The 12,369-nt window shown below is 50.3% G+C and overlaps 1 protein-coding gene across 1 annotated transcript in view; it reads left to right on the forward strand.

Annotated features, from left to right (window-relative positions):
- Positions 1–12,369, forward strand: part of IGSF21 (immunoglobin superfamily member 21) — a 148,320-nt gene that overhangs the window by 90,945 nt on the left and 45,006 nt on the right. The window contains exon 4 of the mRNA XM_060259586.1: positions 11,892–12,010. Coding sequence (XP_060115569.1) covers positions 11,892–12,010 — 119 coding nt within the window. The remainder of the gene's footprint in view (positions 1–11,891; positions 12,011–12,369) is intronic.

Genomic DNA, 12,369 nt, shown 5'->3' on the forward strand with positions numbered 1-12,369 from the left:
ATAGGTTATAGGTTAATGGCCCATCACTCCTCCTGCCTAAACATCTCCCACTCCAAAGTCTTTGAATTATTTCTCAGGCTGTGAGAAATTTTTAGCCTGATGTTAGTCTTTCCCAAGGCTGCATTCCGGTTTGCAGACTTCTTCTGTTGGTACCTATCTTCAGTTACTAAGGAGACACAATTAGGCCCCAGCTTCTCACAGTGGCTTACCCTCCACAGTGGCCTCCGTTGTTACTACTACTATTCTACATCAAACCTTAACAAAATGCAAAGAATATATACTGGGGTTAGTGGATACTGATGTTATAACACATGGGTTAGTACAGGTATGAATATGTGTATATAGATACCTGTTTGAATAAATGCAACACTGCAGTTATATGGCTATATGAATATACTTCGGATAATTGGCTCTTCATCAGCAATGACAATACTACTAGGAAAATCAGTGAACTGTTTGTAACCCACAAGTTTGAAACAAATCCTTGTCAGGGACTTGTACCTGTAGAAGGCTTTGCTCAAATGTAGGGTTGCCAATCTCCAGTTGGGTAATTAAACACATAGAACCAAAGCTGTGTACATAAGATTTAAGTGCCTGAAAAGAAAGGAATTTGAATACACGGTACTTCCTGCGAGTAAAAGTCACACTGGATAGCAGGTGTTGGTGTCTTACAACAAAATCTGGCATCCAAGAATGGATTTTTTTGATTTTGTATTTTGAAATGGACTGTGAAGGCTTCTGAAAAAAAACGTATAAGGACAGAAGTGTCTGAAAGAAGAAGAAGGTTATAGAAATAAATGGTGTGATGAATACTTAAATCATATTTGCACAGCTTTGGTTCTATGTGTTTAATTATCTACAAACTGTAGTTTCCTGTAATGTTTGCTTAATCTCCAGTTGGGGGCAGGGGATCCCCTGGTTTGGAAGCCCTCCTCGCTGCTTCAAGGTTATCAGAAAGCAGGGTCAGGGGAGATGTTCACTGGGCCCTCTATTATACCCTATGGAGGCCGGTTCCCATACAGTATAATGAAGAATCAATCCATGGGTATCTGGGCCTCTGGGGGGGGGGCTGTTTTTTTAGGTAGAGACAGCAGACTTTCCGCATAGCATCTGGTGCCTCTCCTCAATACCTCCCCCAAGTTTCAAAAAGATGGGACCAGAGGGTCCAATTCTATGAGCCCCAAAAGAAGGTGCCCCCTCCTCTATCATTTCCAATGAAGGGAAGGCTTTTAAAAGGATTGTGGGCCTTTTAAATGTGATAGCTGGAACTTGCTTTGGTGTTCAGTCCATGCTTGTCACCCCCTGGCTCCACCCCCAAAGTCCCCAGATATCACCTGAGTCTCAGACCTGGCAACCGTACTCGGATGAGCAAAGTCGTCAAGGTGGAGCCGAGGGGGAGAGGTGTTCTCGCAGGTAAGAGGCTCCAGGGCCAGGGAGGGCTTTGCATGGGACAGCCAGTCCTTTCAGCTGAGCCCCTGGACATGATCTGAATCCTCCAGCTAGCTCTTGTGGAGTTCTGCGAACTGATTGTGAGAATGCCGGCAGAGGACTTCTTGCCATTCTGTGGTCTCAAAAATACCCAATTGGGGACTGAGCTCAGGTGGAGCTTGATGAGTGTTGACAGTTTGGATGGATACGGAGGGGGTGAGTCACTAGAAAAAAAGGTTACATCACTTGGGTTGAATTAAAAATCCCGTCAGCCTTAACCCAAAGGGTGATTTTTCACCCAAAGGGTGATTAACATGTGGAATTCACTGCCACAGGAGGTGGTGGCGTCCACAAGCATAGCCACCTTCAAGAAGGGGTTAGATAAAAATATGGAGCAGAGGTCCATCAGTGGCTATTAGCCACAGTGTGTGTGTGTGTGTATATATATATATATATATATATATATATATATATATATATATATTTGGCCGCTGTGTGACACAGAATGTTGGACTGGATGGGCCATTGGCCTGATCTAACATGGCTTCTCTTATGTTCTTATGTTCTTATGTTCTTAACCCAGACTAGTCCCAACAGAGAAAGCTAGTTTGGACGTGAAGGGGGGCAGGGTTCAGGGCCTTGGAGGAGCCAAGGAGTAAACTGTTGTGAGCTTGCAGCACAGCTAAAGTTGCCACCAATACTCCCTCTAAGCTGTGGAGTCTTGTGAGCAAAATTTTTACTTCCTGAGCTACTGGCATTAAAATTGTGAGCTACTGCATAAAATAGTTTGCCCCGGGGCTGTTTTTCTGGAGCTAAGGCAAAAACGTGTAAACCAGAGGCCCTACTCATCTTACACCAACTCATCTTAGAGAAGAAGACTGCAGATTTATACCCTGCCCTTCTCCCTGGTTCAGAGACTCAGAGCGGTTTACAATCTCCTATATCTTCTCCCCCCACAACAGACACCCCGTGAGGTGGGAGGGGCTGAGAGAGCTCTCCCAGAAGCTGCCCTTTCAAGGACAACTCCTGCGATAGCTATGGCTAACCCAAGGCCATTCCAGCAGTTGCAAGTGGGGGATCAAACCCAGTTCTTCCAGATAAAAGTCCACTATGGCTGCTCCAAGGCTATTCCAGCAGCTGCAAGGGGAGGAGTGGGGAATCGAACCCGGTTCTCCCAGATAAGAGTCCGCACACTTAAACACTACACCAAACTGGCTCTCCATTGGGAACACTGGTTGCCATCCTCCAGGTGGGGCCTGGAGTCCTCCCAGAATTATGTATAACTGGTCTCCAGAATGCGAAATCAGCTCCACTGTAGGAAATGGCTGCTTCAGAGGGCAGATTCTATGCCACTGTGCCTCTACTGAGTTCCTTCCCCTCCCTGAACTCTGACCTCTCCAGATTCCACATCCAAAGCGCCAGGGATTTTCCGAGCTGCAGTTGGCCTTCTTAAATTCAGTTTAGGTCTTGAACTGAGTTCTCCTTTGTGCTAACCACTCAGGTACTGCAAAGCTGATTTCAACTGGCTTACAGAACTTGCAGAGCTAAGGTTTCCAACTCTGGGTTGGGAAATACATGGGGATTTTGGAGGTGGAGGGTGGAGTTTGGGGAGGGGTGGGGCTTCAGTGGGGCATAATGTAGGGCTGCCAAGTCCAATTCAAGAAATATCTGGGGACTTTGGGGGTGGAGCCAGGAGACATTGGGGGTGGAGCCAGGAGACATTGGGGGTGGAGCCAAGATCAAGGCTGTGACAAGCATCATTGAACTCCAAAGGGAGTTCCGGCCATCACATTTAAAGGGACGGCACACCTTTTCAATTCCTTCCTTCCATAGGAAATAATGAAGGAAAGGGGCGCCTTCTTTTGGGGCTCCCAAGCAGCCATTTTCTCCAGGGGAACTGATCTCTGTCACCTGGAGAGCAGCTGTAATCCCTGGAGATCTCTGGCCACCACCTGAAGGTTGGCAACGCTAGCTTTGCTTTGATCTGAAGTCAGTGTTTCGAAAGAAGGGCTGGGGGAAAGTCTGCGGTCCCCTTAAAAGCCTCACTCTGTAACCTTGAAGTATGTTCACAAGAAGTCGTCCTTGAAAATGCACACTGAACTTGGCGGGTGGAGCTGTAGGAGGCGCAGACAGGACACACGGCGGAGAGCTCTCACCCCACACTCCTGGGCCTAACCTCTTCCAATGTGGGACTGCTACGAGGGAGCAGCCCAGTTTCCTGACCAGGAGGAAATGCTGTGTTTTCAGGCGGGGCCTCCAAGAAGGGAATGAGGGCATCTCCCCCAACCTCAAGGACCTGCTTGTGTGTCATTGCCTGTGAATGCTTAGTGCTGGCATCGAATACTCTGAACAAGAACAGCTATTTTTAAATGCTGAAGCCTCTACCTACTTGCCTCAAGAAATAAAAGCGTTAGGGTTGGCAGGACTGTGTTGGGAAATCCCTGGAGGCTTTGGGGGTGGAGCCAGGAGAGGGCGGGGTTTGGGGAGGGGAGGGGCTTCAGCATGGTGCAAGGCCACAGAGCCCACACTTCCAAGCAGCCATTTTCTCCAGGTAGCGTTCCCAATCCCCAGGTAGGGGCAGGGGATCCCCCAGTTTGGAGGCCCTCCCCCCACTTCAGGGTCATCAGAAAGCGGGGGGTGGGGGTGGGGAGGAGGATATGTCTGCTGGGAACTCTATTATTCCCTATAGAGACTTATTCCCATAGGAAATAATGAAGAATTGATCCTCAGGTATCTGGGACTCTGGGAGGGCTGTTTTTTGAGGTAGAGGCACCAAATTTCAATATAGCATCCAGTGCCTCTCCCCAAAATACCCTTCAAGTTTCAAAAGGATTGGACCAGGGGGCCCAATTCTATGAGCCCCCAAAGAAGGTACCCCTATCCATTATTTTCTATGGAAGGAAGGTATTTGCAGTTCAATTATGCTTGTCATACCCTTGTTCCTGGCTCCACCCTCAATGTCTCCTGGCTCCACCCCCAAAGTCTCCTGGCTCCACCCCCAAAGTCCCCAGATATGTCTTGAATTGGACTTGGCAACCCTATCTCCAGGGGAGCTGATCTCTGCCAGCTGGAGATCAGTTCTGAAAGTGGGAGATCTCCAGGCCCCACCTGGAGGCTGGCAAGCTTAAAAAGCATCCTGGTGCTACTGCTGGACCTCAGTTTCACTAACCTTCCATGCTCAGGGGCCTGATTTAGCCAAGCAGTGATCCCCCCTCCCCCAAGGAGGACTCTTGCATGATAGCAATGGTAAGAAGAAGATATTGCATTTATATTTCCCTCCCTAAACTCTGAATCTCAGAGTGGTCACAATCTCCTCTACCTTCCCCCCACACACACACACACACAACAGACATCCTGTGAGGTGAATGGGGCTGAGAGAGCTCTGACAGAAGCTCCCCTTTCAAGGACAACTCCTATGAGAGCTATGGCTAACCCAAGGCCATTCCAGCAGCTGCAAGCGAAGGAGGGGGAAATCAAACCCGGTTCTCCCAGATAAGAGTCCGCTCACTTAACCACTATGGCTGACACAAGGCCATTCCAGCAGCTGCAAAGGGAGGAGTGGGGAATCAAACCCGGTTCTCCCAGATAAGAGTCCGCTCACTTAACCACTATTGCTGACCCAAGGCCATTCCAACAGCTACAAGTGGAGGAGTGGGGAATCAAACCCGGTTCTCCCAGATAAGAGTCTGCTCACTTAACCACTATGGCTGACCCAAGGCCATTCCAGCAGCTGCAAGGGGAGGAGTGGGGAATCAAACCCGGTTCTCCCAGATAAGAGTCCGCTCACTTAACCACTATGGCTGACCCAAGGCCATTCCAGCAGCTGCAAGGGGAGGAGTGGGGAATCAAACCCGGTTCTCCCAGATAAGAGTCTGCTCACTTAACCACTATGGCTGACACAACGCCATTCCAGCAGCTGCAAAGGGAGGAGTGGGGAATCAAACCCAGTTCTCCCAGATAAGAGTCCGCTCACTTAACCACTATGGCTGACCCAAGGCCATTCCAACAGCTACAAGTGGAGGAGTGGGGAATCAAACCCGGTTCTCCCAGATAAGAGTCTGCTCACTTAATCACTATGGCTGACCCAAGGCCATTCCAGCAGCTGCAAGGGGAGGAGTGGGGAATCAAACCCGGTTCTCCCAGATAAGAGTCCGCTCACTTAACCACTATGGCTGACCCAAGGCCATTCCAGCAGCTGCAAGGGGAGGAGTGGGGAATCAAACCCGGTTCTCCCAGATAAGAGTCCGCTCACTTAGCCACTATGGCTGACCCAAGGCCATTCCAGCAGCTGCAAGGGGAGGAGTGGGGAATCAAACCCGGTTCTCCCAGATAAGAGTCTGCTCACTTAACCACTATGGCTGACCCAAGGCCATTCCAGCAGCTGCAAGGGGAGGAGTGGGGAATCAAACCCGGTTCTCCCAGATAAGAGTCCGCTCACTTCACCACTATGGCTGACCCAAGGCCATTCCAGCAGCTGCAAGGGGAGGAGTGGGGAATCAAACCTGGTTCTCCCAGATAAGAGTCCACTCACTTCACCACTATGGCTGACCCAAGGCCATTCCAGCAGCTGCAAGGGGAGGAGTGGGGAATCAAACCCGGTTCTCCCAGATAAGAGTCTGCTCACTTAACCACTATGGCTGACCCAAGGCCATTCCAGCAGCTGCAAGGGGAGGAGTGGGGAATCAAACCCGGTTCTCCCAGATAAGAGTCCGCTCACTTCACCACTATGGCTGACCCAAGGCCATTCCAGCAGCTGCAAGCGGAGGAGTGGGGAATCAAACCCGGTTCTCCCAGATAAGAGTCCGCTCACTTAACCACTAGGGCTGACCCAAGGCCATTCCAGCAGCTGCAAGGGGAGGAGTGGGGAATCAAACCCGGTTCTCCCAGATAAGAGTCCGCTCACTTCACCACTATGGCTGACCCAAGGCCATTCCAGCAGCTGCAAGGGGAGGAGTGGGGAATCAAACCCGGTTCTCCCAGATAAGAGTCCGCTCACTTAACCACTAGGGCTGACCCAAGGCCATTCCAGCAGCTGCAAGGGGAGGAGTGGGGAATCAAACCCGGTTCTCCCAGATAAGAGTCTGCTCACTTAACCACTATGGCTGACCCAAGGCCATTCCAGCAGCTGCAAGTGGAGGAGTGGGGAATCAAACCCGGTTCTCCCAGATAAGAGTCCGCTCACTTAACCACTATGGCTGACCCAAGGCCATTCCAGCAGCTGCAAGGGGAGGAGTGGGGAATCAAACCCGGTTCTCCCAGATAAGAGTCTGCTCACTTAACCACTATGGCTGACCCAAGGCCATTCCAGCAGCTGCAAGGGGAGGAGTGGGGAATCAAACCCGGTTCTCCCAGATAAGAGTCGGCTCACTTCACCACTATGGCTGACCCAAGGCCATTCCAGCAGCTGCAAGTGGAGGAGTGGGGAATCAAATCCGGTTCTCCCAGATAAGAGTCCGCTCACTTAACCACTAGGGCTGACCCAAGGCCATTCCAGCAGCTGCAAGGGGAGGAGTGGGGAATCAAACCCGGTTCTCCCAGATAAGAGTCCACTCACTTCACCACTATGGCTGACCCAAGGCCATTCCAGCAGCTGCAAGGGGAGGAGTGGGGAATCAAACCCGGTTCTCCCAGATAAGAGTCTGCTCACTTAACCACTATGGCTGACCCAAGGCCATTCCAGCAGCTGCAAGGGGAGGAGTGGGGAATCAAACCCGGTTCTCCCAGATAAGAGTCCGCTCACTTCACCACTATGGCTGACCCAAGGCCATTCCAGCAGCTGCAAGCGGAGGAGTGGGGAATCAAACCCGGTTCTCCCAGATAAGAGTCTGCTCACTTAACCACTATGGCTGACCCAAGGCCATTCCAGCAGCTGCAAGGGGAGGAGTGGGGAATCAAACCCGGTTCTCCCAGATAAGAGTCTGCTCACTTAACCACTAGGGCTGACCCAAGGCCATTCCAGCAGCTGCAAGGGGAGGAGTGGGGAATCAAACCCGGTTCTCCCAGATAAGAGTCCGCTCACTTAACCACTATGGCTGACCCAAGGCCATTCCAGCAGCTGCAAGTGGAGGAGTGGGAAATCAAACCCGGTTCTCCCAGTTAAGGATCCACGCACTTAACCACTGGCACCAAATTGGTAAAAAAGAATCACCCAGAGCTGGGGAGCTGGGTAGGCAGAACTGAAGAGGTGGCATTTTAGAGCACTTCAAGATATAGGAGGAGGAAGGAGAAGTGTAGCTTTTTATACCCTGCTTTTCCCTCCCTTAAAGACTCTCAAAATGGCTCATTCAGAGAGAAATGGGACCGGCCCAAGTGGACTCCCTGTGGCAGAGGAGTGGGGAATTGAACCCGGTTCAATCTGCCGCTCTTAACCACAACCATGAGTTGCTCCCAAAGTGTTTATGTTTCCCCAAAAAAGCTTCCCTTCTTTTCCATCAAATCTCTCCTGTCACAGATTTTAAAGACACATTTTTTCCTTCCTGGGTGGGCCAGCACATCCTCTGGCCCAGCTCAGAGTTCAGGCCTCCCCCAGCCTGCCCCTGTCCCCAGGCCCCCAGGGCCCCGGCTTCCCCCTCCTCACCCCGTGCTCTTTTTTCCTGCATTGCAATAACACAATTACTTACCCTTCTGAAGAGCTGTCAGGGTTAGTAAACTCCAGCTGCTAAGCTGCATTACAGAGATCTCTCCCCAAAACCCTCTGCAGTTTATTAATAGTTTATTGATCCCCAGGCCCCATCACCGGTGAAGAGAAGCTTCATTCCAACCCTACCTCCCCGCCCGGCCCATTATCTGAATACTGACTACTAACCAGACAGCCGATCGATGACACTCCGTTTCTCGGGGAAAAATGTTCTCTTGCCTCCTTAATCCACTGGGGGTGGGGGGAGGCATCTCTGTGAGGAGGTTGGATTACAGAGGTATGGCCGAGAGGGAGGGGGGAGTGGAAAGCAGTGCCAAGAGAAATATGGTGACATTCACAGCCCACAGTTTCAAAGAAGACCATAGATTTATACCCCGCCCTTCTCTCTGAATCAGACTCAGAGCGGCTTATAATCTCCATTATCTTCTTCCCCCACAACAGACACCCTGTGATGTGGGCAGGGCTGAGAGGGCTCTCACAGAAGCTGCCCTTTCAAGGACAACTCCTGCGAGAGCTATGGCTGACCCAAGGCCATTCCAGCAGCTGCAAGTGGAGAAGTGCAGAATCAAACCCGGTTCTCACAGATAAGAGTCTGCACACTTTACCACTACACCAAACTGGCTCTCTTCAGTTTCAGAGGCAGAGCATGAGCTCTTGGGGTTTGGCGTAGGGATGCCAGCCTCCAGGTGAGACCTGGGGATCCCTCAGAATTACAGCTCATAGAATCCTAGAATCATAGAGTTGGAAGGGACCTCCAGGGTCATCTAGCCCAACCCCCTGCACAATGCAGGAAACTCACAAATACCTCCCCCTAAATTCACAGGATCTTCATTGCTGTCAGATGGCCATCCAGCCTCTGTTGAAAAACCTCCAAGGAAGAAGACCCCACCACCTCTCAAGGAAGCCTCTTCCACTGAGGAACCACTCTTAACGGTCAGGAAGTTCTTCCTAATGTTGAGCCGGAAACTCTTTTGATTTAATTTCAACCCATTGGTTCAACCCATCTCCAGACCACAGAGATCAGTTCCCCTGGAGAAAATGGTGGCTTTGAAGGGTGGACCCTATGGCATTGTGCCCCACTGGGGTCCCTGGCCACCCCCAAATATTCAGGAATTAGGCTTGCCAGCCCCCAGGTCTCTCCACCGCCAACCAGCTGGCCAGCAGGGGGAAGCCCCACCCCAACAGCCATGTTGTGCCTTTAAACCTTGGCAGGCTTAAAAAAACCTTTGCAAACTGCTTGTGTTTTGGGCTCTGTGTGTGCCTTTAAATCTGGAGGAAAGCTGCATAGGTGGGGCTGTTCCCGGTAGCTCTTCCCGGTGTGTGTGTGAACCGTGTGAGGAAGGGAGGGAAGCCAGTACAGTCCCTCTCTTTTGCATTGGTTTCAGAAGTTGTGTGTATAGTAAAATGGAGTTAACTAGATTTTGATTGTGGAATGAGGGGAAACTCCACCCCCTAGGCTGCTCTCCTTTCATTTTCTTGTCAGTCTGAAGAAGTTGGTTGAAATATAGCAGATAGTTACATTCAGCAACTCTTGTGAGTAAATTGCCCCAGTGAGATCACAAAAGCGTGGGCTTGTAAACTGTTTATTTTGGCTGCTTTGTGTGTGTGTGTGTTCACTTTTCATTTACTGGAAGTGCAGCTGCTGGGGGATGAGAAAGACTATATTCAGGGGAACTGCACTGCTGAATCTCTATTTATTTGTTTTCGGGAATGGGAAAGCCTCCAGGCTCCACCCCCAAATTCCTCAGATATTTTCTGATTTGGACCTGGCAACCCTACGAGAAATGTCCCCGCCTGGAGCAGGCAACGCTATTCCCCACCACCCTGCTAGTAGCCGGGGGGAACAGGCAGCCCTAGTTCAGCCCCATGTCAAACTAAGAAGGTCAGGAGAGCCCTGATTCCCCCTCATAACTATGAATAGATCTATCCTGTCTGGATCCGTCGAATCAGCTTTGAAGGCTGTGGCTCTTCGTTTGGCTACCCCACTCTTCCCAGTGCTGCCTCAGCAGATAGTTTTACTTCCAAGATACTAGTTCTTGCTGTTCAAGCTCTTCGGCTCACAGGGCATCTCCTGCCCCGTCATCTGATTATTCTCTCAGCTCTGCTCAAACCCTCCTGCTTGCCCTCCCCCCCCACACGCCCAGTTGCTCCTTGTTGCCCTCCGACAAAGTGACTCTTTTTCCTCGCAGAAATCTCCTTGTGAGGCTGCTTGGCTGTAATTGGAGTTCTCTGTTTGCCCTCCTCAAAGTGGGGCTCTCCAGGGTGCTTCTTGTCTTTGATTAACTCTCCCTCTCTGGCCACCAGCGGGCTCCATCAATCTGCCTTCTGACCACAGAGTCTTCATCCCCCCTCTCCACCGAGACTCGTTTTTAGCTCCCCTTTCAAATTGGACTCTGCAATGAGGGAGGGACGCTTTGATTTCTCTGTTGCTTTCCCCGTGGCCTTCTCCAATCCCTCCCCCCTTCGCTGTTCTCAGACCAGGTTTTTTTTTTAATTTAAAGTTATGTCACTTGATGAATTTAATGCCAGACCCGAGAAGTGTCAGGACATAGTGTGGGGGTGAAGAGAGATCAATGCAGCTTCAGCTTAACCCTTGCTCTCTGCTCTGCACAGACTTCTCGTCTCTCTCTTCTGGCAGTTGGGTGACCTAATTTTTTCCCTCCCTCTCACTGTGGAGATCCCATAATAATTTATTTTTGCAAATGGGTTCGGGTCTCTCCCAGCGTGCCTTTGTCCTCCAGCCAAGCACCCTTCTCCCACTGGGGCATTCGTTTTAGTCCTTTCTTAGCCAAACTGGGAGTTAAAGGTGTCCCCATAGAATCATAGAGTTGGAAGGGACATCCAACCCCCTGCACAATGCAGGAAATTTACAGGTACTTCTCCCTAAGTTCACAGGATCTTTATTGCTGTCAGACGGCCATCTAGCTTCTGTTTAAAAACCTCCAAGGAAGGAGAGCCCACCACCTCCCGAGAAAGCCTGTTCCACTGAGGAATGCTCTGACTATCAGGAAGTTCTTCCTGATGTTGAGCCAGAAACTCTTCTGATTTAATTTTAGCTTGTTGGTTCTGATCCTACCTCCGCATCAACAGTCTTTCTTGAACCCTTGATCAAAGCACACCACACACGCATTGGGCTCTCCCACATGGTCTTATTAGATGCCTCTGCCATAGTCATCTCAGCAACTGCCCTAAATAGCATCCCTCCCACCCCTACCAAGTCTGGTGGGCAGCTTCAGTCCTTCCATTTTCAACCTGCAATCTTTTGGTGACTGGTAGTTGAACACGAGAACAGACTCCTTTGAAAGCTGTGTCTGACCAGGCTGCATATTTCTAGTGTTGCCTAGATGGCGCATTCACACCTTACTTGAGTTTGCAGCCATTCTGAGACATGCACGTACCTGTGTTGCCTAGATGGCGCATTCACACCTTACTTGAGTTTGCAGCCATTCTGAGACATGCACGTACCTGTGAGCAGGCCTTGATTGTCTCGGCTTTCCAAGCAGCACAGGTGTCTGGAGTGAACAGTGTCTACACTGCGCAGGTGGATGCAGTTCTCCCAAGAGAGCAGAAAGCTTTTTAAGCAAGGCATTTGATAGAATTAACAGCAGTTCTTTGTATTTAATGACTGAAGATGTCAGCTGGCTTTCCCATTTGTATGAAGTGCTTGCGTCTTTCTTCTCTTTGTTTACAGCTCCCAACAGTTTACTCCAGGGGCTTTGCTGAGTCCAGAACCACATGAAATGGTTCCGAGGCAAAACTGGATGGGGAAAAAAAGGAACCGATCATGTCCTTTTCCTCACCTTCTCTGTCTCTCTTCCACCTGTAGGCTTCCTGAGGTCCGGATCTCGGACAACGGCCCCTATGAATGCCACGTGGGAATATATGACCGAGCGACCCGGGAGAAGGTGGTATTGGCATCTGGCAACATCTTCCTCAATGTGATGTGTAAGTTCACACTTGGTCTGCCCCCCCTGTATGAACAGCAGCTATTAATGAACCACGAGATTAGTGGTGAATGGAACCTCGGTTTGGAGGCAGCGTACACCTCAGGGTATTAGATGCTGGAGACAAGTCCTGTTTAGGGTTTCTCAGGAGCATCCCCTTTTGGAAGCAGAATGCTGGACTAAGATGGTTTGATCCTGCAGGGCTCCTCTGATATGTCCCTCTGATATGCTTAATTTCATGGAGTATTGTTTTTTTACTTGAAATGTGCCTAACATTTTCCTCCCATTCATATCTGAGGAACAGAGCATTGGTTCTCCCAAGGCCCAGATACCCTGCATAGCTGGTTGGTCTGTAAGGGG

This window comes from Heteronotia binoei, chromosome 18, assembly GCF_032191835.1.
Source record: "Heteronotia binoei isolate CCM8104 ecotype False Entrance Well chromosome 18, APGP_CSIRO_Hbin_v1, whole genome shotgun sequence".
Taxonomy (NCBI): domain Eukaryota; kingdom Metazoa; phylum Chordata; class Lepidosauria; order Squamata; family Gekkonidae; genus Heteronotia; species Heteronotia binoei.